The 27,059-nt window shown below is 33.3% G+C and overlaps 1 protein-coding gene across 2 annotated transcripts; it reads right to left on the bottom strand.

Moving 5' to 3' along the window:
* Window positions 1–12,343: 12,343 nt before the first annotated feature.
* Window positions 12,344–26,850, bottom strand: LOC120091442 (DExH-box ATP-dependent RNA helicase DExH8). 2 transcript variants are annotated; one of them, XM_039049469.1, is made up of 14 exons: window positions 26,611–26,850; window positions 26,073–26,250; window positions 25,785–25,958; window positions 25,488–25,635; window positions 18,700–19,011; window positions 18,218–18,364; window positions 16,841–17,021; window positions 15,033–15,310; window positions 14,798–14,920; window positions 14,575–14,719; window positions 14,213–14,448; window positions 13,959–14,150; window positions 13,109–13,633; window positions 12,344–12,929 (listed from the first exon to the last, which is right to left on the bottom strand). In XM_039049469.1, the coding sequence occupies exons 1-14, from the start codon at window positions 26,750–26,752 to the stop codon at window positions 12,669–12,671; spliced, it is 3,042 nt and encodes a 1,013-aa protein (XP_038905397.1). In that variant the 5' UTR covers window positions 26,753–26,850; the 3' UTR covers window positions 12,344–12,668. The 2 variants fall into 2 exon arrangements, with proteins under 2 accessions (XP_038905397.1, XP_038905398.1); XM_039049470.1 differs by lacking the exon at window positions 26,611–26,850 and having other exon boundaries at window positions 25,785–25,974; window positions 26,073–26,213.
* Between the last annotated feature and the right edge of the window lie 209 nt (window positions 26,851–27,059).

Below are 27,059 nucleotides of genomic sequence, written 5' to 3'. Positions count from 1 at the left end.
CATCTAATTGTTCGTGTTGTTGGCTGTTTCATTCGTTGCGTTCGAGTGTTTCATTGGAGCATTGGAAATCGATCGAGAGATATTTGAAGAAGAGTTCTTCAAAGGTACGCATACTCTATCCCTTGTATCTTCTTGTAGCATGCTGTAATATCTAATTATGCATAATCTGTTCGTTTCTGTTTAAGACTGTAATTGTTTGTGTTCATTCTGAATGGGGTTTGGAACGATCCACTTCCGTTGAATCGGTAAGTCAATCTTTCACAGGTCGTTCGTATTTACAGTTGGGTCAAAGATTATCGTTTTACCCCTATAAATACATCTTGCTTCTTAAGCTCTCACTGATCCTCCATTGAACAGTTTATTTATAGTCCAACTTATAAATCATAACCCCTTCTTCCATGAGAGGGTGAGGTCTCGTTGTTCAAGACAAGGCATCGCCGCTTAAGAGAACAACCCATCTGCTAACCCTAAATCGGATAGGAGTCAATTTCATATTGCAAAGCTATGTCCCCAGTTATCTATCTGGTCTTATCCCCAACATAGGAGGCTTATTGAGCAGTGTTGTTGGACTACTCTTACCTATGCACATCAAAGGACAATCCCGAATAAACAGGAGTTCCTAGTTAACTCAAGATTAAGATCAAGTTACCTTAAGTCATTGAGTTTGAAATAGTCAGTTTTAACAGTAAACGGTTGTTATAAAGAAAAGTGACTATTTTGAGGTTCGATCTTATGCAAACACATTGCACAAAATGCCCTACTCACATATCTCTACATGAATAATTTTTGGATCACATCATTTATATCAGTATACAAAATGGGCCACATCCAATAGTGTCACCAGGATGAGGTACCCAATCTCATCCATATACTTATTAGACCATTTTGGCTACATACTAAAACTTGATCCATTTTTATGTCACCACATAAAGTTAAAGTATTCATGTTATAGCCATGGGTTCGTTTATTGGATTTTCATAAAAGGATGCAATACAATAATAATTTATTGAAAAAAAAATCAACAACATTTTTATTGATAAATAGAATATGTTAACAACATTTACGAACTGTGAGTTTAGGACATTCTCAACAATCTCCCACTTAGACTAACACTCCAGTGAGATAAACATATAAATATATAATGTTTACAATGTTAAGAAATAAAAAGAGAAAAATACAACAAACTAGGGCATCCAAAATACCCTTTGACATTCTCCCACTTGTACTAGATTATATTGCTCGTAGTCCTAGTCCAACTAGGTGGCCCGAACACTTTAATTGAGAGGACCTTCGTAAAATGATTAACAAGGTTGTCTTCTGAGGCTATCTGCGTGACTATCATGTCTCCTTAGTGTATGATCTCTCTGATGAGATGGTATTTTCTTTTGATACGTTTTCCACGTTTGTGACTTCTAGATTCCTTAGAATTAGCAACTGCACCACTATTGTCACAATACAGAGTAATAGGCAAGTGCATATTTGGAACCACTTCCAAATCTGTCAGGAACTTGCGCAGCCACACTGCTTCTTTAGCTGCTTCGCATGCAGCTACGTATTATGCTTCCATAGTACTACATATTATGCTTCCATCGTTTGCATGCAGCATATCCGATGTACTTTGTTTAATGTTTCTCTACATTATAACTCCTCTGTTAAGAGTAAAAACTGATCCTGAAGTAGATTTCCTAGAATCTACATCAGTTTGAAAATCAAAATCAGTGTGTCCTATAAGGATCAAATCCTTAGGTCCAGACACAAGTGTATAGTTCCTCGTTCTCATGAGATACTTGGTGATGTTTTTTTACAGTCATCCAATGACTATGACCTGGGTTAGATTGGAACCTGCTGACAATTCCAACTGCAAAGCATATGTCAGGACGTGTACACAACATGGCGTACATCAAACTTCCAACTGCCGATGCATATGAAGTTCTTTTTATTTTCTCAATTTCTTGAGGTGTCTTAGAACATTGTTCCTTTGACAGATGAATTCTATGTCTAAAAGGTAACATACCCTTTTTGGAATTTTGTATGTCATATCTTGACAACATTTTATCAATATAAGATGCCTGAGATAATGTTAAGGTTTTGTTCTTTCCATTTCAAAAAAATCTAAATCCCAAGAATATTTTGAGCATTTCTTAAATCTTTCATTTGAAACAATGATGCTAACCATCTCTTTATGTCAGCAAGGTAACTTGTCTCATTCTCAATGAGCAAGATATCATTAACATAAAGGATCAAGAATGCTATAGTTTTGTTGGCTATCTTCAAATACACAAGATTTGTCAACATTCTGTTCAAAGCCATAAGATTTAATCGTAGTGTCAAATCTTATATTCCAGGATCTAGAAGCTTGCTTCAACCTATAAATGGATATCTTAAGCTTACAAACCTTTTGTTCTTGACCCTGTTTAATGAACCCTTCTGGTTGAGACATAAAAATACTTTCATCAAGATAGCCATTCAAAAAAGATGTCTTGACATCCGTTTGCCATATCTCATAGTCATAATATGTGGCAATAGATAAGAGTATTCTTATTGATTTTATCATGGCAACAGGAGAGAAGGTTGCTTCATAGTCAACTCCCTCCCTTTGGGTAAAACCTTTTGCCACAAGTCTGGTTTTATAGGTTTGCACCTTGCCAGTTTGGTCTATTTTCCTCTTGTAGATCCATTTACAACCTATAGGTTTAACCTCATATGGTTGATCTACAAGATCCCAAACAGAATTGAAGTACATGGACTCCATTTCTACGTCCATGGCTTTTATCCATTGTTTCCTATCAACATCTTCCATTGCCTGTTTAAAGGTCAATGGATCCTCTAGACCATCATCAAGTATGATGTATTAAGTTTCTGTTAAACCCATGTAGCATTCAGGTTGATGAATAATCCTCCCACTACGTCGAGGTATTCTTAACTCTTGAAAAGAATTTGATGGGGCAACAACCATTGTTGATGGACCAGTTACATTAACAACTTTTGTTAATTTATCTGTAGTATCTTTGGTCATTTCTTTCAATATTAGTTTACTGCGAGGTTGATGACTTCTAATATGATCTTCTTCCAAGAATGTAGCATTTTTCGAAACAAATACTTTATCTTCTTGGGGATCATAGAACAATCCTCCTTTTATTTCTTTTAGGTATCCAACAAAGAGGCATAATTTTGAACGTTGTTCCAATTTCTTAGGGTTTTGTACCAACACGTGTGCCGGACATCCCCAAACCCAAAAGTAATGTGAACTACCTTTATGTCCTTTCCATAACTCATACGGTGTTTCAGAAATACTTTTTGAGGAAACCATGTTCAGAATATATATCGCAGTCTGTACTGCATACCCCCAAAAGGCTTGGTAACTAAGCAAAACTCATCATTGATCGAACAATGTCTAATACGGTTCGGTTTCTCCTTTTTGCAATACTGTTTTGTTGTGGTGTTCCAGGTGCTGTGAGTTGGGATTGAATTCCATGATCTACCAAATAGTTCTAAAATTGTAAATCCATATACTCACCACCTCGATCTGATCGAAGTATTTTAATTCTTTTACCTAATAAGTTTTCTGTTTCGGTCTTGAATTCCCTAAACTTTTCAGGGGTTTCAGACTTGTGACATATTAAGTAAATATAGTCATACCTAGAATAGTCATCAATAAAACTGACAAAATATTCATATCCACCTCGTGCTCTTACATTCATCGGACTACAAAGATCTAAATGTATAAGCTCATGGGGTTCTTTGGTACAAAGATCTTTTCTAGAAAAAGATCTTTTAATCATTTTTCCCTCAAGACATGACACACAAGGAGGTAAAGAACTGTCTTCTAACTGATTTAGATAACCATTTTTAACTAATCTCTCAATCTTATTGAGATTTATGTAACCAAGTCTGAGATGCCAAAGATAGGCATTAGGAGAAATTTTCCATTTTTCATTTTGAGTTTCTATCGTTTTAAATATCTCTATATTTAAAATGGTTTTTGTTTCAGTTGGTTTTAACACATACAAGTTATTTTTAAGTATAGCAGAATAAGTATGAACACCTCTTGAAAAAATGAACACTTCATTAACTTCAAAAGATACTTTATACATATTTTCAAGTAGACATAAAATGGAGATTAAGCTTCTTTTTATCTTTGGTACATAATACACATTTCTTAACAAGACAAAAGAATCTCCAAAGAACAACTTGACATCTCCCACTGATTCTGCTGAAATGACTTCCCATGTTCTCACCTTGAAAGTCATTTCGTACTTTGAGAGTTGTTTCCAAAAACTAGTTTTCTATAGAAAAGTGCAAACATGGTTAGCAACTTCTGAATCTAATATCCAGGTCAAGTGAGAATTTTTCACTAAACATGTTTCAGTTACAAGTAAAGCTGATTTACCTTGATTAGCCTTTTTTTCTTTCTTCTCAGCCAAATACTTAAGGTAGTTCCGTTTCTAGTGCCCATCTTCTCCACAATGGAAACATCCTTTGGGAGCCTTGTTTTTCTTTGCATTGGGTTGTTTATACCCTTTTCTCTTTTTCTTCATCTGTACATTTTTGTCTTTAGATGAAGAAGTGAAAGACTTCTTTTTGTCAGTAGGTTTCGTTCCTGGCAAAGAACCCTTCAAAAAAATTTTTCGTCGTGAAACAACATTTGCTTCACTCTCTTTCAATTTCATCATTGACTGATAAGTTTGTAGTTCATTTAATAAAGTAGTCAAATTGCAACTTATCTTATTCATTACGGAATTAGTACGAAAGGTTAGGTAGCTCTTCGGAAGAGACTCTAATATCATACTAACTTGACTAGTTTTATCTATGGTAGCCCCGTGGGCTTTAGCAACATTAAAATGAACCATCATGTCTAGAACATATTCCCTGACATTGGTTCCATCTTTCATTCACGAGTTATAAACATATTTTATAGCCTCATGTCGAACAGAATATGATGATTGTCCGAACATATCCTGTAATGACGCCATAATTTCATAAGCAGTGGGCATGGGTTCATGTTTCTTATTACGCACATCGGATATGCTCGCTAAGATATAATCCCTAGCCATTATTCGCTCTTACCCACCTATCATATGCATCACAAATGCTTCGGTTTGTCATCGAACTGGGAATAGGAGGACATTCCTCCATTAACACAAACCTCAGATCATCAACTACTAATATCATGTTTAAATTTGACTTCCAGTTGGAATAACCCTCTTCGTTAAATTTGTCAGAAGCTAGAAGTTGTATTATTGAGATTGAAATGTGCAAAAAACCTGACGTTTTGAAAGTGAGTTTAATTCTGCCTCGATTGCTTCTTTCCATTGAAGCCAATCTTTTCTATGTCGACATTCTTCAATAAATTTTGGTTCAAGATCCTCATTTTCAGATATAATATCGAGAGTAACATTATACGCAAAAATGTTGCCAATAACTACATTAGTTCGGTTGCATCTTTTTTCTGTCATGACATAGTTTATTGAAATCTCATTCTTTTTCGAGAATTTTTATCTTTAGAACCCACTGGTTTACCACACTTCTAGTGTGTTCCAGACTCATTAGTAATAATTTTTTGTGTTGAGATATCAATTTTTAATGAAACATTTGCAGCTAGTATATGTGACTTAGTTACTTTCTTTGCATCTATAAATGCATTCGGTAATTGATTGTTATATTTTGCAAATGAATTATTTGTGAACTTCAAGTTCACATTGATCTGTATGGGGATCTAAATAAGACAATATGATACATTCCATGTAATATCTTCTACCAATTGCATAATTCTTCCCCCCGATGTTGGAAATTTTGTTTCATTAAAATGACAATCAGAAAATCATGCAGTAAATAAATCACCCGTCAAGGGTTCAAGATATTTAATAATTGATAGGGAATCATATCCAATATATATTCCTAACCTCCTTTAAGGACTCGTCCTAGTATGTTGCGGTGGAGTAATTGGAACATATATTGCATATCTAAAAATTCTCAGATGAAAAATATTTGGCTCATGGTTATAAGCTAATTGTAATGGTGAGTACTTATGATAAATTACTAGCCTAATATGTACAATTGATGCAGCATACAAAATAGTATGTCCTCATATAGATGTATGAAGCTTAGCTCTCATAAGCAATGGTCCAGTAATTAACTGCAAACATTTTATAAATGATTCTGCTAAACCATTTGAACATGAGCTATAGGCTATTCAACACATATCCCAATTGACATACAATAATTATCAAAAGTTTGGAATGTAAATTCACCAACATTATCAAGACGAATGATCTTAATTGTATGATTAGGAAATTGTGCTCTTAACTTAATTATTTTAGCAAGTAATCTTGCAAATGCAAGGTTTCGACTTGATTAAAAGCACATGTGTGACCATCAATTGGATGCGTCTATTAATACCATAAATTGCTTAAATGGTCCAATTAGTGGATAAATAGGTATACATATATCTCCATGTATTCATTCTAAAAATGCAAGTGATTCAATTTCTATTTTGACCGGTGATGGTCTAATCATTAATTTTCCTTGAGAGAAAGCATCACATGATAATTCATTAGATTGAAGAATCTTCTGGTTTTTCAATGGATGTCTATGTGCCTCAATAATTCTTATAGACCCGAGATGACCTAACCTGTCATGCTAAATAGCAAATATATCTAGATTCATGAACTTCAGGTTCATTGTTGCATATGTTTCAATTACTCGTATATGAGTATAATATAATCCATAAGATAAAGCAGACAACTTTTCTAATATACATTTTTCATTTGAGACAGTAAAAGATAATATATAGATATTCCACATTATTCTTACTATCAATCTCAATATGTTATCATATGCAACATATATCTTTAAAACTTAGTAGATTTCTCTTTGATTGACTAGATAACAATGCACTGTCAATTGTAAATTTTATTCTTATCTATGTTTCAAAATCCTTCAATGGGGTTTGCAGAGCATGATATTTAATTAATTTTGCTTCCAGCATTGTCAATTTGGAAAAGTACTTTTACTTAAATATTGTGTGCGTAGTTGCACTGTCCTTCTTTGCTCATTTTTTAATCACCCAACATATGAAAATAATTCAAGTTTCTTCATTAAAAAAAGTAGTTACAATAAGAAAACAACATTTGGAATATACAAAAGTTAACATTATTAAGAGAAAAAATCATGAAGATGGATAAAAAAAAACAACATTAAGTCTAGATATTTTCAAAGTCAAAAGAAACACTTGATGTTCTATCAACTGTGTCGATCTTCTCTTCAGGAGATTCAAAAAAGTCCGTCACATCCAAATTTGTCATATGGGATTGATCAAATATATTATTATCTTGGTATGAAAAATTCGCTTCCACATTTTTCCCTTTTTCCTTCAGGGAAGCTTGATACAGATCAACTAAGTGTTTCGATGTACGAAAAATATGTGACTAATGTCAAGTCATACCACATTGGAAGCATTTTTGTTCATCACCTTTTAAATTCTTATCTTGTGAAGTTTTTCTTTTATGATCATCATTTTATGTGGTTCTTATGAAATTTGAATTATTATAACGTGTCATAAAAAGAAAAATTATTTCTTCCTCTACCGCAGTCATAACCTCAACCTCGACCATAATTATTATTAAAATTCACAGCATTCACTTCAGTGAATGGTGTCGTTCCGGTTGGTCGAGATTCTTGATTTTTTTTATCAATAACTCATTATTTTGTTCGGCCACGAGAAGACATGAAATTAGTTTATAATACTGTTTAAAACCCTTCTTTCGATATTGTTGCTTCATGAGCATATTCGAGATATGAAAGGTAGAAAATGTATTCTCTAACATATCAGTATCAGTAATTTCTTCGTAAAACAACAATTTCGAACTAATTTTAAATAATGTGAAATTGTAATCACTTGCTGATTTAAAATTTGTAGTCTCAAATGCATCCACTCATAACGAGCTTTAGAAAGGATAATTGTTTTTTTTTTTAATGATCATACCTCACTTTCAAAAATTTTCATAAGATACGATGATCTTTTATTGTAAGATACTCCATTTTCAAACTCGCAAGGAGATCTGAACAAGGAAAATCATAGTTTTTGCTTTGTCTTGATTGAATGTCGTATTTCCTTCTTTAATTGTTTCCCCAAGGTTCATAGCATCCAGATGAATTTCGACATCGAGCACCCATGACAAATAATTTATTGTCATTAATGTCAATGTTGCAAATTCTAATTTTGTAAGGTTTGTCATGGCAACACTTGTATTTATATTAGAAATTTAATATGTACTAAATATGCAAAATAAAATTTAATTTATTTATTATAATAAAGATGAAAAAAATCGATTTACCTTTAGGACTTATCTTCAGCAGGGAAATGGCAGGAGCTCGTGCTGATGTGTTGTAAAATTAAGGAGCACAATAGAAACCCAGATATGGAGCAAATATAATATAATAACAAAATATATTTAAAATTAAATAATTAAATTAAATAAAAAAATTATAGAAAATGGGAAAATATGAAAATTTCTCTCCAAGTTTTTTGAATTTCTCACCAATAATTTGGCACGTAGGAGGTGAATTACCTGGACACTAATAGTGTGTGATATTGAAACACATGGACAACACATGGAGTAATGGAGAAGTGACACTTGGTATTTGGACACTAAATATGGACATCTAATTTAAACATATTTTATGATATTTGTAATAAAATAACCTTTGAGATTTTTTTTCATTAGACAAATGTTGTCAAGGAAACCCTACAATTTGACATAAGATGCTTTCTCCATTTTAAGCATAAAGTTGTTAAAATTTCCTATATCATGTTTATGAATAGTGACACATACAAATGCTCACGGCTCTGGATCAACTTATATGCATAATAAAACTCACTTACAATTTGACCTACTTATTTTTCTATATGGATTCTATCCGTACATTCCACTGATATGAAAGTATGTTATAATTTTGTTGTTCATAAGAAATAAGAATATTTTGTCTACCTCAAGTATAATAATTACATACAAAAAAGTTATAAAATATCTGTGAAGTTTTCAACTTGACATCTCAATTAAGTGTTGAAAATTTGAGAAAATATATGAATTGAATGGTCGAACAAAAATAGACAATAAAAGATCATTTCTTTAGGTTACAAAAAAAATTGCATTATATACCTCGAAATAACTCAATTTAACTCAACATTCCAAATATAAATTTACTGACCCAACTCAACTTAACTCTGAACTCTACATTTCGAACACATACTTTTTAATTCTAAAGACAATTATTATCAACCCGATTCTATGTGCCAAACGCCCTCTAATGTGTTTGGAATGGCCACGGAAGAAAATGTTTGATTAATAATTCAAACTATAAAGTGGTATGATTTCTTGAGTGATGATCAAAGTGTTTTTCTTTAATTAATAAATAAATAATGCTTAAAAATCATATCAATTTATATACTAAATTTGAAGAAACGCTTAAGAAATTAATGGCAAAAAGATGACTTTAAAGTGATTTAAGAAAAATAAATAAATAAATAAGAAGAAAAATGTTTGCTTAATAATTTAAACTATAAAGTGTGTTTGGCACAATATTGGTAATAGCTTCTTGAGTCTAATGATCAAAACTACTTTTTTTTCTAAAAAAATTAATAAATAAAACTCCTTTGATTGATCCATATACTATTTTGAAAGAACACTTAGAGATAAACCACCAAAAAACTGACTTTTAAATTAGGGGTGGAAACGGTTTGGTTCAGTTCGGTTTGGTGGTCGAATTGAATCGAATCAAATTTTCTAATATGTGAAATCAAATCGAATCGATTTATCGGTTGAAATCGAATCGAACCACACATATACAGTTCGGTTCGTTTTAAATTCGGTTTTGGTATTTTTAAAAATCTATGTTATATTTTTTTAATTAAAAAATGACTTGATTCGGTTCGATTTTAAATTCGATTTTGTTCTTTAAATTAAAAACGGTTCGGTTCGATTTCAAATTCGGTTTTCGAAATTGAAACCATACAGAACTAAATTAATTCGGTTTCAAATTTTCTTCAAACTCAACCGAACCACATTTTTTGGTTTCACTGAGTTTTCAATTCGGTTTTTAGAAATGGTTCAGCTTTTAAAAACAGTTTGACTTTTACAATTTGAATAGCCACCCCTACTTTAAAGTCGTCGATACAAAAATTTTAAAATAAGAACATATTTATAAGATAAAAATTAAAAATTTCTTTTTAGTCCCTAAATTGTAAATTTTGGATTTAACTGTATATAATTTCTAATTGTTTCCAAGTAAACACTAACAAAAATTTGAAAATAATAGTGTACAACGTTGAAGTTTAAGGACTAAATGAAAACTAAAGTAAAAATGCATGGTTTTAAAATCTAAGAACCAAATAGAAACTAAAACTCAAAATTTATGAGTAAAAATATAACATCTTGATATAAAAAAAAATTAAATAAAACTAAATTCAAAACTTAAGAACCAAAAGGATATTTTTCCTCAAATTAAACATCCAATTTCTCATGGACGACAATTTTCAACATTTTTTGAAACACCATCCTATGACATGTTTCGAAGGTTAGCTAATAAATAAATGGTACTTTGTATAATAATAATAATAATAATAATAATAATAAGGGGAAAATATCTTCTTTATCCATAAATTTTAGAACTAGTTTCTATTTATTCCCAAAGTTTCAAAATGTTACACATTGTATCAATTAAACCTTTAAACTCTCATAAACTAATCAACTTAGATTCTTAATCATAATTTTGTAACACCAACATCTAAAGAAGTCTACATACATTTGAAGGTCACTACATGGATGACTTTCAAAGGAAATCACATTGAAAGGTCTAAATTCATTGGTTTATAAAAATTTAGGATTTTAATCGACGCAAATCACAAGGTTCACACGATATTGGCCAAACAAAATTTGAGGGTGTAAATTGATACTTATAAAAGTTTGAGGTTTAAATTTGATATAGCCCTAAAATTTAGAGCATAAATTGATATTTTTCTTTAATTTTCAACCATGATAAAAAATAAATAATTCCTTTAATTCTTTTTAATTAATTACTAAACATTAATATCAAAAATGAAAAATGGGTATTTAGTGAAAATTTGAAATTAAAAGTGTAAAATTTGAACTAAAAACTTAAACATGTAACGTTTTAAAACCTCTAACTAGAAACTATTCCCAATACTTAGAGACCAAAAATGTATTTTTCCTAATAATAAAAAATAGATCTTATATTTAAAAATATTTACATTTTATAGCAAATATTTTTTTGAATTTTTCTATTTATAAAAAATTTCCATAAAAATGGTAGAAAAAAAATAAACAATTGAACTGAGTAAAGTATGCGTGGAACCATGGAAATTTTCTATCAAAATCTCCCATTTTCGATTGTCTCGAAATTTCTCTATGAGAAATCTCGTTTTTCCCCCTTCGAATCTTTAAATTTTTTAAAAAAATCACTTTTTAAGAAATAAGCTACTTTTATCTGAATTCAAGTTTTTTCAATATTATAATCTTGATCAACACAATTATATAATTTCACACACCAATGTCATTTTCAATGATCCAATATACCTTTTCTAATTTTCAACTTTATTTTCCATCCAAAACTTTTATCTCAACCACAAAAAAGAATCGATATGTATTTTTTACCTCATTCAAACATTTTTCGTTAAATTTTCACATCCTTTCACCTCAAAATTAAATTGAGACCCTCCTTAATAGCCATTTTGTTTTTTTTATTTTTTGTTTTTTCCCTTCAAATTTCTTCTTTTGTTATCTATATTTTACCAATGATTTAAAAAACTAACCAAATTTTGAAAAACTAAAAAAAAGTAGCTTTTAAAGACTTTTTGTTTTTAAAATTAACTAAGAATTAAACCACGCAAATCATTATAAAAAATCGAAAGAAAATAAACTTAATTTAAACCTTTTCTATTAAAATTTGTATGCAAATATTTCATGTCTCCTTTAATTTTGTAATTAATTACCAATATATGATATTACTTTTTCACATTGACATTTACACATACTATATATACATCTAAATGTTGTATTACTTTATATAAATGATTATTAAACATTGTCAAATATAATCTAATAAACTACCGTCAAAATTTCATTAACTAATTATAACGATTTCATCCCTTTCCAATACGTCTCAAAATTTTCACTATTAACTACTCCAATATCCAGTTTAAAACCTCTTTGAAATGGTTCAAAATATTGAATAATTTTTTTCAAAGGATTCAAGGGGAAAAAAAAATAACACTGATCGAAAAGTAATGAAAAAGTAAGAATATACACACTGAAAAACAAAAACAAAAACAAAAAACAAAATTCACCCAATCTCATTTTTAGATGAATTTATCCTTCCTCGCTATCAGTGTGTATAAACATTTGCAGCACTTTTCTACAAATTTCAATATTAAAACATAATAATACTCTCTTCTCCAAACCCAATCCCTAAAACTATTCACAAGCCATACTAATCACAAGCATTCTACTTTCAATCAATTTTCCTAAGTTGCACGTGAAATAAGCCATTAACTTCACTTGATCATTTATAATTTAAGTGACCTTCAATTCTTCAAATACGTAGAATCAAGGCAAGATGCTATAGACAAAAATAAAATTCCCATACCTATATCAACAAAGAGACTGAGGACGAACCAGAGAGATCTCCTTTACATCTCTTTCGACATCGTATAGGCATTGACGAAGTGTTGCTCGATAGTTACCAAACAGGACGCTACTAGGTGGTTGCAAGTCGAAAACATAGGAGACCGGCTTTGATGTCAACATCCCCCTTTTAGTCGTTAGCTTGTCTGGCAACTCCCCAAAGCTTCTTTCGTCATATGGGAATGACTCGCTTAGGAAGAAAAAGCTCTCTCTCCCCAACTTCTCAACCTGTAACAATACAAAATACCAACAAAGTACTTTCAAAATCATCACAAATGTATGGCAACTGGCAATTCAGAGGATAGAATATTTATCAGATATTTAATATCACATAGTTTTAACTTTTAATCATGAAAATATCGACTGAATGAATACAAGATTTTTCATAATATGAAAGGTAGAATCACCTGCAGTTGTGAAAATCTGATGTTATTCATGGTAAGAATAACTTGAACCCCATGAAGTGCATCGGCCAATATCCGGATGGCCAGAAGATCAAAGAAATTCTGCAACAGGATCTTCTCTATGTCCAAATTTTCCTTTGAACTCGCGAAACGTGGAAACCACAATATACATTTAACATCATGCCAGGGAATTTGATTTTTCCCATTGGAAATGATGGTTTCATCAGGGTGGGAAAGTTCCCAGAATTTTTTTGCGTCATCTAATGAAGCATCATAGATATCTGAATATGAAAGGTTAGTTGTACAAATTATTTTGGATGGATCACAGTGGCATGCCAAGTTTGATGAGAAATGAAACCCAGCGTCGTCCATGACAAGAATGCGTCCACCTGATTTAGGAAAATATTTTTCAAGCGTTGAAGCATGAGCATTGGCATCTTCTGGCAGGCATAAAGTTGATTTAAGTGAAAGAGATTTTGATGGACTCTGATCATGAGAAAAGAAACAAGAGTCTCCATTTCGACAACCCTGCCATAGGAAAAGGTTGCACTTTTAGCGTTTTATGATATTAGGAGGGGGAAAAAAGACGAGACAAGACAGACGTAAAACCCCAACAAAACTTTCGTGAAGCATATACTTCAGAAGAGGAAAAGCAACGTTACATTCTCCCCATTTCTTTTTATGTCATTTTTCTGGACCCGTACAAGCAAAGCCCAAAATTTTATTTTATAAGATCCACAAAAACTAATAATTGCTTCAGCATTTAATAATTGTAATCACCGCTCAAGCATTCATTGGTCAGAAATAGGATTGGTATAATTGGCTCAATTTTCAAGCATTGTCAGATAGATACCTGGAGAGAGAAGAAAAACTTGCAAGTGGCTCTCTTTGATTGAAGTGAGTGAGAAAATAAACACTGATCGCCTCGGTTGCAGGATCCATTGAGAAAGTAAACACAAAGAGAGGTCCCATTATGGACATTAAAACCATCGTTCATAGAACTTAAGGACTGATTGTTTGGTTCTTTCGCATACAGAACTTTCATCTGTTTAAAATGAATAGTTAGTGAACAATCAACTTTCATAGAAAAGACAAAAATATGAGTACCTGTTTGATCACATCTACCAACTTCCCGGCTACTTGATTAGTCCGAGAATAGCTGGAAGCAACATAAGGTAGAGACACACAGGTTCTTGATTCACTTGACTGGTCATCTCCATTCTCGAGACATTTAAGAACACATGAATGCTGAAACTGAGTAGGAGCATAGGATGATCTTAGAATGTCACACATACCCAAAAATCTGGGTCGAAACTGGTGCAACGTATGTATGATATCTTCATCTGAAAGGCAGACAAAAAGAAGCGTAGGATAAGCTCGAAGGGAATATAAAGATGCAGATGGAAGCAAGAGCTGCTAAAATGAAATAAAAAATAATTGAAGCACGCTGGGAAAGATGAAGTCCATACACATTTCAGAGACGTGATTTAGAGATGAATGCACAAGTCTGTGAAAAGAACACCATTCTTCTTCATTCTTGGAAGGTGGAGATGTGGTATTTTGCATTTTATTTGGATTTACAAGTTTGTTCAAATATTCAACTCGAATCTTATCCTGTTATGGAAAAATGAGGCTAGATTATGTGTCCATCATGGGAAACAAAGTCATAATTCTTCAGACAAAGAACAATACCTTATAAACTCTTTCCCAGAAGTGGAATGCATGCAAATTTCCCAACAATGCCATTTCTTTAAAGCCAAGTTGAATTGTATCAATGCTTTCTCCATCAAAGTAGCTTTTTATGTAGTCTGCATACTGAATCAAAAACCATTCAAAGTTGATTAAGTAGTGTGCAATTATTAAACAGGGGCATCCAAATAACAAATTTCTTAACAAGGATATCCAAATAACAGTAGTCAAGTAATACCAAATTATTCTCTCCAAAAGGACGAAGTACAGGTAAAGGCTGTGTATCCATTAATATGCCTAGCAAAATTCCCTCGTGGAGCATTCCAATGTCCCCAAACTTGAGTATCAGCACAGAAGAATCAAATGACAATGAGAAACTGGCTAGTAGACTTCCATAATATGTAGGTTCATATCGGCATCTTGGAGATCTTTTAAGTGCTTGCATGTGAACAAGCAGACTCAATGCATCTTCAACAACATTGGCAGCAGGTGGATCAAGAGTTTTCTGCAGCAAGACTACAATCCAAGTTCCATAAATCAATGTCCATCCAGCTTTAGACTATAGGAATATCATACACAATCCGTTCTCTACTCATACAAAATGTTCAAAAAGAAAAACACCATGACGATCGATAGTAATCATACTAATTGCCATGACTCTTTTTTCTTTTGAAAGGAAAAAGAACTCTTTATTGAATTAATGAAATGAGACTAATGCTCAAATACAAAGACGAAGTCAGAAGGCCAATTTTTCCTGCCTTTTTTAGAAAAGGAAATAGAACTTTTCATTGATATAATGAAAAAAGGAAAATGCTCAAAAATAAGAAAATAATACAAATAAGGACAAAACAACACTCAAAACTAGGAAAATAAAAGCATTCCAATTCAAAGAAATGTCTTGAATGGAATAATCAGCATAAAACTTAGAAAAAGAACACTAGGAAGAGGCTAGAAGACGAGCAAAGCCTATACGATCTAACCAAGAAGATGATTTTTATCATAAAAATACCCTCTGTTTACATTCAAACCAAGTCTTAAGTAAAAGAGCTTTGACTACTTTTGGACCATAAAGTTGAGATCTTGACAGGAGAGGACCGACTAAGATCAGGATGATATTTTCTCAAAAAAATTGTCAAGTATCCATTGGAGATGAAAGTATGAGAACACGACTTATATGAGCAAGCGTACACCCTGCCACCTAAGCTTTCAGCGGACACTCATTGACTACTATTTTTATTTTCAATTAAAATCAGATTTGGCTAACGAAAACTACATAACTAAATGAACAAGTATATCAATCAATTAGACTGCAGAATGTGCCTTTGCTAGTGAGAAGGCAAAATACTTGGGGAGAGAGGGAAACTTTCTCTTTTCTTCTTTTTTTTTCTTGTTCTAAAGCTCATCAAATTGAATTTCAAACTTAATGTCAAAAAAATATTGCTCTCCGTTAGTTCTGTTGTTTTTTTTAACTTCAGGCTGAGCAGCTTACTGCGTGATTACCAGTTTTTGGGGCAATATCGGCCTTTTTAACTGTGTTTGAATGTTTTGGTCATGTTATGCATGGTTATTACTTCTTGATCTTCTTATCAAGTGTTTGATGAGTTGTTTATCTTTTTTTGTTATCAATTTTTTAATTTGGTTTTGAGGGGAGTAATAATTCCACAATTTACTCAAGTTAAAAGGGTCTAATTTCAAGGTTAAAAGACACTCAGCCAACTAAATGAATCCCCCCCAACACAAAAAAGGGGGTAGAAAAACCATAATGACCTTGCCACACCATAGAAAAGAAACTCAACACAAGAAGCACGAACGGAATCCTTTCCCATAAATATAATTAAGAAAAAGAAAAATCAAATAATACAAATTTAATATATTTCTATGGTTCCTTCTGGTTTTGTGATTAAGGGGAAAAAATGCAAATCTTTCGTAAAAGAGAGGGAGAGGATTTAACATATCCTCCGTAAAAATATAATTAATATATGGAAATGCTCCTCAGTTTAACCATTAAAAAAAAAAAAAGAAACTGTCACCGAGAGAATACCATACCAGTTGGATCATTAATTGCTTTGGATTCTGTCGAGCAAATTAAAAGTACTTGCTGCCTCAATGATAACCTCAGGATATCCGGTCGTTCAAAATCTTCAAAGTTGTGGTAAAATGATCTTGTTACCAATCGATAAACTTGCCCATCACAGGTTCGACCAGTCCTTCCTCTACGCTGCTCAGCCTGAGACATATTGCAGTTTAAGGGGATGAAATTTGGTCAATAATTAAACTATTAATTTTATGGAAAATCTGCAGTCATATAGAAGTCCTCAATTTGACTTCTCATCCTTGTTTGCAACAATACAAGTTATCAAGTCTATATTGAAATGGGAGGGTGGGGGCTACCAAAGGTAATAATAAGAAAAAAAGAAGTCAAAGTAAACGATAAGAAAGATATTGAGATTGAGAAGAGTAAGAGTGGATTAGGAATCTAAAACTCCGTACATAAAAAAGGGGAGACCAAAAGGCTTTAAAGGGCCATTTGATAAGCAGTATGGAAAGCTTGGAATAGGATGGTTGGAAATTGAATAGTTGGGAATGGAATAGTAATGAGAATTGTAGAATATAATTTAGATATTTATTTATTTACTATCTAAAAAGGCAATTATATGTTACGTACCTAATATACTAAGTCAAATTAAATTTATTAATAATATTTAATTCACGCTAAACATAAAATCAATTATTTCAATTAAGTGTGAATAGTTAAAACCAAAGGAATTCAATTAAGCAATACAATTCTATATTGATGCCAGTGTCCAATTGGGATTGTGTATCATGCCATATATAGGAATGAGTTCAGAATCCCATGTCTCCTTTTATTACCATTTGCCACAAGGCACATGTAAGGTACTCCTACAAGAAGATATTATTGAATGGAAACTTGCCCTAAGGCACCTTCCTCCTCTCTATGAGAAGCTTCAACTAACCAAAAACAAAAGGCTGAGAAAATGAAATATCCCCTCCCCTACGTTATAATACCTCCCTACCCAAAAAATGCCACATTCCATATGGTCCCCACAACCCAACATTGTTCTAACGTCCCTCACTTTCACAAAATAACTAACTCCCTTCCTCAATTACCTTTCTACCCCTTCTCTTGTACTGATGGATGACTGGGGGTCTCACAGCACAGAACTAAACACTATCTAAGAGATAGAAGGGATATAGCACTAAAAGTCAGGTCCTGGTGCAATCCGATGTTTTGTCTTCTGAATTATATATGATGTATAATAATGAAATGAATATTTAAAACAAAGGGAGGAGCATTGATGACTATGAAAACTCTACTTTTCTTCTGACAATACATATATCTAGACCCATCACAATATATTTTCTTCTTTAAAATTATTCCTCCAAGTAAAAGTTAACATATACCTGAGATTTAGAAATCCAGGCAACCTGTGCAGTGTCCTTTTTCTGATTATTATCCCAATACACTTGTAAAGACCTGCATGAGTCGATTACATATGCTACTTTTGGTATTGTGACGGATGATTCGGCAATATTTGTTGCTAATATTACCTGCAGCAAAAATTTCAATGCATAATGATTGAATAACAGTGTCAACTGTAAGAAAACGGAGGTGGCCACGTTGTCAAACATCAGTAAAAGATTGAAAAGGTGGCTCAATCTTATCAAGAACCGTCTGGACAACAAGTTCCAAACCAATGTGGAAGTATCTTACGATCAAATACAGTTAATAAAACAGAAACCAACTTGTATCAGAAGCACTGTCAGGAACACACAAAAATTAGTTGTCGTATTGCTTGCTTTACATCAAAATTTAAAAACTATAGATTTTCCATCTTCTTTGTTTCAGGAATAGTCAATATATTGTTTTAAAAGGGTAAACATACCTTCCGATGTGACTTCCAAATCCTCATAGCTGTCAGTGCTTCTTCGATGTCAATACTGCTATGTAAAATATAAACCTTAAAAGAACTAAGAGACTTCAGAAGATGCCATTGTTGCTCCAGGGTATAATACGTAGGAAGAAAAATCAAGACACTCTTTTCAATATCAGACTCATTCTTATGAATATGCAACAATAGATTGTGAATAAGTCTGTGTACTTCAGGCTTAATTTCCGCAGAAGATGTAGAAGGGCTGAAGCCATTACAATATCTAGAAGATTGTAGATCTGACTCGATCCCAAGTAATTCAGTAACCTATCAATGGAAAATATGATCAAAATCAAAATAGGAAAAAAAAAACTAATATATGGAAGGGTTCATTTCTGAAAAAAGTCAAAAGTTCTTTTTGTGGACCACGGTGCTGGAAAGTATCAACATAAATGATAACATCCCAAGGAGATTTTCTCACTCCAAACATATGCATGCTGTGTAAGAAAAGTGGAGAAACTCTGAACCATTTATTTCTTCACTGTGAATTCAGTAAAAGGGTTAGGGAGAATTTTGTTTAATTTGAATTGGCGTGTGCATTGGTCTGTTTCCCTTAGCGAAGGGTTGAAAGACAAAGCTAACTTGCTTTGGAGCCATGTGTCAAAGGCTATTTTGTGGTTATTGTGGAAGGAAAGGAATGCAAGAATGTTTTCAGATGAATGTAATTTTTTTTAGTTTTTTATTTACTTTTGTGATCTTCTACAGTTTACAGCCTCTAATTGGAGTAGCCTCCACACACTTTCTTATAATTAAACCACTTGCACTATCAAGTATCAACCTAGATTGGAAGGTATTTTCGTAATCTTTAGTCCAGCCTGTCCAGCCAAGGGGACACCTTGTTCCTTTTCCCTATAGGTTGTTTCCTTGTTTATACTGAGGAATGAAGTCCTCTGTTGTTTCTTTCCTTTTTTTTTTTTTTTTTAAACCAAAAAGAAACACCACAGAGACTATTACTTCTGTTCAATTGGCACAATTTCATTATAAGATCACTGCTCGTCCTGTACAGCCATTTTTACCAACATTCTAATCTCGTGGACATAGTTCAGAACTCTGTTTCTCTTTTTTTCCCCTTCTTTTTTTGTGTGTGTGTGTTAACTGAACAAAGTTCTAAACTCTGTTAATCAAATTGATTCTGAGCACATTATAAGGAACAAGGACTTTCTGTCTATATACTTTATTTGACCTACTTGACACTTCGCTGCCAGGATGCTGGGAACTGCATCTTGGCATATAACTTTATCATATACACTGTACACATAGTATGAACACTATATTACTATATATTAATTGATCCATGGCATATTATACGAAGCAAGAACTTTCTGTCTATATGCTTAAATTTGTAACCGCATCCTTTGCTAAATGCTAACATGATCAGGAGGGGAAAAAGCTCAAAATGATACTCGATTATCCGCTTCTCTAATTTCTTGCATCTTTTTCCACACACCATTACAAGTTCAAGAAATTCTCACCCGCAAGAGCAACACAAACAAGCACATTCCATCCACATCCATGTTTATATTGAAATAAAATGTTTTGATCCAATATGCAGTGACAACAGAAGAGAAACTAAGTGTTTGTGACAATGTATATGATTAATTAAAATATAAAATAAAATAATTAAAAAAGAAGTGGAAGAAAAGATCATTATGATTCCAAATCCAAGACATATTCCAAATTTGTACTTATACATCCTCTCAAATGACTAAATATTTCCAACATAATTTTAAGGTTTGTTAACATTTTTTATTTGATATATATATTTTTGAGTGTTCGAGCCTAACAGCATAGACACGGATATGATAGAATTTGACAATACACCAATTTCAAAAAAACTAAGATATGCATACATAGAGGAATTTTATGATAATGCCCAATGATTTGTTATAATACTAATTTTTAAGTTAAATTAAAGTAGATTTGAAAATAGAGTGAAAAAAAGAAAAGAGTGGCATTGTAACTGGCATCAGCAAGGTTGAGGAGTGGTGTTGGTCGGCGGCCGCTAGTGGTGGTTGAGCAATGTGTGTGACGGGCGTAGGGCAAACGGTAGATTGAAAAATGAAGTCGAAGATGAAGGGGAGAGGGTTGACGCGTGATTTAGATAGTGAGAGAGAGAAGAATGAAGATCTAGTTACCTTTAGTGTTTTTTCTTTACTTTTTTTCTCCTTTTTTACCGGAATTAAGTGGTATTTTAAATAAAATGGGTTGTGGGTTGAGCTTTTATGTAACTGAGATTCTTACTCAGAAAAAAAAAAAAAAAAAAATTAAAAAAAGAGAAAAAGAAATCAAATACTTTATATCACGTATCAACCATGTAGATATCGATTCTTTTTGCACAATTAGAAATATGTGTGCTTCCTAGGTTTGAGCCAACTTGGGTGCACCTTAATTAATCTCACAGGACAACCTATCCGACTTTACAACATTTGGGTACCAAAGAACCTGGTAGGATATTAAATCTTCGGTAGGTGACCACTATAGATTGAACTTATTCCCTCCAAGCCCTTTTTATTGTCCTATGGACAAGAGCTCTAGCCCATCCATGATGTTTTTTTTAACCAGAAAAAACTTTTCATTGGATGCTCAAAGATACAAACTCCGCAAGCAAGTGAAAAATAAAACAAAATGGAACACAAAAGTAACCACTGCAAGGAAAGAAAAACAAAATACATAAAAGAAACTTCCACAACGAGCGAATACTAGTGAACTAAACAAAAAGAAACTAACGGAGAGAGTCTAAAGGACCAATCTCCACATAAAAGGTCACTTTGAAAACTGAGTAAAACACAACACTTGAGAAGCAAAGGCTTTGGACATAAAATAACAGGAAAAAACTGAAAGATCTAAGCCTCAACCAAATAGAAAAACCATTAGGGAGAAAAGAAGAAATAAGCACCAAATCATCAAGTGAGAACCATTGAACCCAAACTGTGAACTCGATAGAACAATCAGACATCAAAAAAGAATGCCTTGGAAATCAAAGGAAGGAATTTCATCCATCTCAAGACCACAAGCTTCAAAGAGAAACAAATTTGCAAGGCACTGATGAAGGAAGAGATTAAGGAATCTCTTCATCACTTTCTTGAAGTAATGAAACTAATTTTTCATCAAAAGAATCCTTTGCACACCATTATCATCAATAATGATAGATTCCACACTACTCAAACTAACTTCAAATGGATCATAATTATCATCATACTGTGAAAGAGAAGGGGAACTAGAAGGATCCTTTGAAGAATGAAATAATCTTTTAGTGAAAACACAATCTGAATCTAGGAAATTCTTATCGGTTAACTTTCTTGACCGATGGAGGCAAAAGACTAGAGAAAATTTCTTCAATACAACTTTGATTCGAAGTATTATCCTCAGTGATTGGAGGAATTGTATCGAGTATAAGCTACAATAAAATAATTCTTCACCTCATGAACGCTTAAGAACTTGGAAGACTCAAGTGCCCTAAGGGAGTCACCAAAAGGCATCTCATTAGTGATTGCAATAGGCATCTCAGAGTTCTCTTTGGAAGCATGCAAAATATCTGGTGATTGAATTAATAAATCATCAAAAGGCGGTGAACAATTATGTTGAGGAGACTTTTCATCTTCAATCATTGAGCTAATTCAAATTGTGTCCAACGGACTTTAAAAAAAAAAAAAAAAAAAATCCAAAGTGCTCTTATAAGACATTAAGGTAGAAAAGATAACAACTGGAATGATATAAAATCGAAGAAAAAAATCCCATTTTAGGACTCATAATTGTGATTGTAGCAAGGATGAAACCACAAAGGTTTCTTCTGAACTTCAATACAAGTTGCACTAAAATTTAACAAATACGAAACTCGAATGAAACCACCAAAGTAACGGCCTATAACATCAAAGTGTGCATATTCCAACAGTGAAGAGGTAGTCCGTGATTTTAATCCAACCTCAATAGCCTTTGATGAATTCTAGCTTACCATGCTTGCTAATGTCCCTTTTTCAATCTTCAAATGGAAATGACCAATATTTGACCAATGACCCAAAGGACCAAGGCCAACTTAAAGATTAGCATCTTCCAAAGTAATGCTTTATCATCCATAAGAGGATTAATAAAAAAAATTAAATTGATTTTTTTAAAAAAAGAAAGAAAGAAAGAACACAGTTTCAGTGTGGACTTCAACGTCCCTCTAAATATTTTCCAATCATCATGTACATTCAACCGAGAAACCACCAAAAACGAATTCCAATTTAAATCAACAAATTCTTCATCTTTTCTTGCCCAGAAAGAGGATTTGGAGATGGTCGGGGTTTAGAAAAAAAACAAATCTGCAACTGATGGAGAAGGAAAGATGATTTCATCCACATAGGAATTAGTCTTGCACTTCAAAGGATGTGAATCCTTCAAGTCAAGCTTCTCATATTTCATGATAAAATCTCTTAAGATATCCCAATAACTAAGCCAAACACGCTTTAAGAAACCACAAGGAATACTAAGCACCTTCCTTCCACCAGATATTGGCCACACAATAGTCAACACAATCAATGATTGCTCCAAAAGAAAACCAATGTTGAATTCTGATAGTACCAAACTTATCTAGTCATCTCTAACTTGTTTGAGAAAAGGTTGAGACTCAGGGCAAGGCATCATTTAATTTTCAACCACGAATTTCTCAAACCAACGAGGGTGAAGGAATGAAAGATGAATGACGATCTTAAACTTAAAGAAGAACTCATTTTCAAACCAAATGCAATAATAACTCGTCCATACACCAACTACAACGATATATTGAAAACCAAAACCAAAACCAAACAAGCTAACAGATGAAGAAAACCTAGAATAGATGGGCAGTCAACACATACTGACAACTTACCAAACTGACAAAAGGCAAACAAAATGGCAACTGACAGCAAGAACCAATGAGAAGTGACTTGCAGAGTACTCAACAAAAAATGAGTGTTTGGGGCGTTGAGTTAGTTATTATAGTCGGTGGGTTATAATAGTTTGTATTTAGAGTGCATAATATTTTAGTCTGGATTATAATAGTATGTGTTTGCGGTCCAGAAAGGAGAATAAGTAGGAAATAGTAAACATTGTAACAAAGAGAAATTTGAAATAGTAATATTATAGTTAATTGTAGGTCATAATAGTTGGAAACACCAACTATTGTAATTGGGTCCCCAAACATGAAGTAGGCATAGTTCACTCCCTCCACTTGAAGTTAGGGGCCCAAACACTCTCTTAAGGGTTGAGGGTCAAGAAGCATGTTAAAGAAGAACAACGGCGGAGGTTAAAGAAAAACTGGGGGGTGAGGGTTACAAATGGATATTAGGGGTGGTCATTCGTTGATTGACATCAATTTTGGGCTCAAACCAGCACCGACCACCAACACGTTGATTTTGCTCAAACGATGGTGGTTGATTTTGGAGGTGGTTTGGTGGTTGTGAAACTAATCGATCGACTGACCAAATACACAAATCGATTGGTTGGTTAGTTTTGAAACTTCACCACAACTGGTGTGGTTGCTTAGAGTTTGCCCGAGAAGATTTTGAGTGAGAATGAGAGAGAAGAAAAAGATCCAAAGGGATGGGGTAGATGAAAATATATGTGTGTGTGTGTGAAGAAGGCAAAAAAGAGAGAAGGGAGAGGAGAAAAAAAACTATTGGTTAGCAACGGAACGCAAATATAGTTTGCGATGGCAATGCTTGGATCTCTCCAGCAAAAGGTACACTCAAATGAAATAGAAAAAAAAACAAAAAAAACAAAAAACAAACAAACAAAACAAAACAAAAGACAAAAAAACAAAAAAAGCAAGAGTAAAAGGAGAAAGAGAGTGGGGAGAAGAAGAGAAAGGGTCGAAGTTAAAGAAGAAAACTAGAAAAGGTGAGCAAACGAGAGAGAAAGAGGGTGGATGGTGATTTGAAATAATAAAAAATATTTTTTTTTTTATAGAATCAATAACTTTCGTTGAGAAAAAAATGAAAGAATACAAGAGTATGAAAGACAAAAAAAAGAGCCCACAAACGCACCCCTTCTAAAGAAAGAGGGTCCAACTAAGTAAGATGTTACCCAAGGAATAATAGCACAAAAAGCTCAAAACCGAAGCCCAAACCTCACTCCTCATTCGGGTCCCTATCCAAACCTATGAACACTCTATATCTATATGATTGATAATCTTAAAACATTGATATCCATTAGGAGTGAGCAAGTAAGACCAAAAAATCAAGCCAACCGACCAAAATTGATGGAACCAACTTCAGTCGGTTGGTTAATATATATCTCGATCGGGGTCGGTCGGTCGGTCGGCAAGCCCAAAGAAGCTCAAACCGACCAATTTGTGAATATATTAAAAAAAAAAAAGATATTAATTCACTGCTCATGCATTAGTGGGAAGTTAGAAACCCATGGGCTGGTTTAAAACTACTAATGGTTTTATATTAATAGGTAATGGCTACCTATATCTGTATGAAGGTAATCATTACCGATTTTTTTTAAAAAAATTGTGAGGTTTTGTTCGTTACATGCATCACAGTTTGAGCTTGTTTATTTATTGGTAAAGGGCGATAAGAATTATTACATACTTTTTAGGCCAAGACAATTTTTAAGCAATTGATTATGATTGTTTAAACAATCAGCATCAAAGTAATTTGAAAAATATTACCACATTAAATTAACTACCAAACAAAGAGCAAATATAAACAATGATACAACGGCTTAGCACAGAACCAGTAAAATATACAAGATCAATTAAAAATTATAAAACAGCTCACCTCTTCGAGATATGAAACTTTTCGTTCAAAAAAAGATTTTTGGTTTGAATTAGGAATTGCAAGCACTTCAACACGTTCGCCTCTACCAAGGTCCTTGAAATAATCCCTATACCTTCCAATATCAGCAGTTGCTGACATCAATACCACCCTAAAAAAGACAAAATGATCAACTCCAAAAGCAAGTATGATCCTAGAATGTCAACTTGCAAAAATTGAATTTCCTTGTTCAACGACAAATCAGAAAAAAATAGTCAAATTTCTAACAAGGACTGATAAAGGCTAAAGCAAAGCGCTAACCTCAGATCATGGTGCTTCGACAGAAACTGCTTCACGCACACAAGAACAAGATCAGACTCCACTGATCTTTCATGCACTTCATCGAGTACAATCACCTTGTAATCGAGTGCCTTTAAACCCCTATCGCGCATTTCCTCCAACAAAACCCCAGCAGTTTTAAAAACAATCTTCGATCTGGAAGCATGAAGTACTGGTAAAATTATACAAGAATACATTTCAAAATACAGTAAGCAAAAACGACATGTAACGTGATATGGACAATTCACACATCAACAGTCTTATACGTACTTTTCCGAGGAGTGCTTTGAATGACCTATATGATATCCAACCTCTTCTCCCACGTTACAGTTACGAGCTCTAGCAACCATATTCGCAATGGCAACAACAGCAAAACGCCTAGGTTGCGTACAAAGAATGGGCCCCATGTCTTCTTCCAAAAGAAACTGAGGAATTTGAGAGCTCTTCCCTGAAAACACAAAACAATAGAACCTAAAAAACATAGATAGACCATAACTACTACAATCGACAAAAAAAAAAAAAAAAAAAAAACTAACAACCATGCAGCTTAAACCGATAGACAACCGAATAGCAAGCATTGCCTTTCCTTAAACGAACAATGTCATCCTCTACTTTCCATCTCTTCCCCACATTCTTCAAAATCTCAAGTCATTAAGCACAATAACAAAAACTCACAATGACTACAGATACTTGAAAAAGGAAATGGAAAGAAAAAAAATAAAGTCCATCAGAAACAACGATCATTACGAAAACCGTAAGTTCATGCTTCATCTAGCCGAAGGAATAAATAGGTACAAAGGTAGCGTACCACAGCCAGTTTCGCCGATGATAAGCGTGACGCGATTCTGACGGATTTTCTCGACGATTCTCTCCCTGAGCGACATGACCGGTAAAGCCGAGAAATCAAACGGCGACGGCGATGACAACGAGGAAGAAGAAGAAGAAGCCATTGTTCGTCTTTCTTCTCTCTCAGAATGGAATCGTCTGGTCTCCGTAGCTTGCTTCTGCTCCAGCCTTTAGAGTTTACTCGATGGAGAGTGATCGTGGAGGAAGACGAAGAACGGGGTTTTTATATGTTGACACGACGGTCAGACTTTGTCTTCGGTAATTTGGCCGAAAGGCAAGGGTAAAATTGGAAATATATGCAAGTTTTTTAAGGGCGGAAAATGCTATAGAAATTGCCAATGCGTACGGTAAACTTCGTGCGCAAGGATTTCACACAGTACGTGGGCCCCATATCCCGTTTTTGCTTTATTC

Source organism: Benincasa hispida, chromosome 11, assembly GCF_009727055.1.
Source record: "Benincasa hispida cultivar B227 chromosome 11, ASM972705v1, whole genome shotgun sequence".
NCBI classification, from domain to species: domain Eukaryota; kingdom Viridiplantae; phylum Streptophyta; class Magnoliopsida; order Cucurbitales; family Cucurbitaceae; genus Benincasa; species Benincasa hispida.
The sequence above is the reverse complement of the archived record's forward strand: the minus strand, read 5'-3'. Positions and strand labels throughout refer to the sequence as shown.

Excerpts from the sequence above, each read along its gene's own strand:
- LOC120091442 (XM_039049469.1), bottom strand. The coding sequence starts at position 26,752 with ATGGCTTCTTCTTCTTCTTCCTCGTTGTCATCGCCGTCGCCGTTTGAT. Across the intron at positions 26,251-26,610 it reads CATCGGCGAAACTGGCTGTG|GGAAGAGCTCTCAAATTCCT; the intron begins GTACGCTACCTT and ends TTGTGTTTTCAG. Across the intron at positions 15,311-16,840 it reads AGCAATTAATGATCCAACTG|TCTTGCTGCAGAAAACTCTT; the intron begins GTATGGTATTCT and ends CTTGGATTGTAG.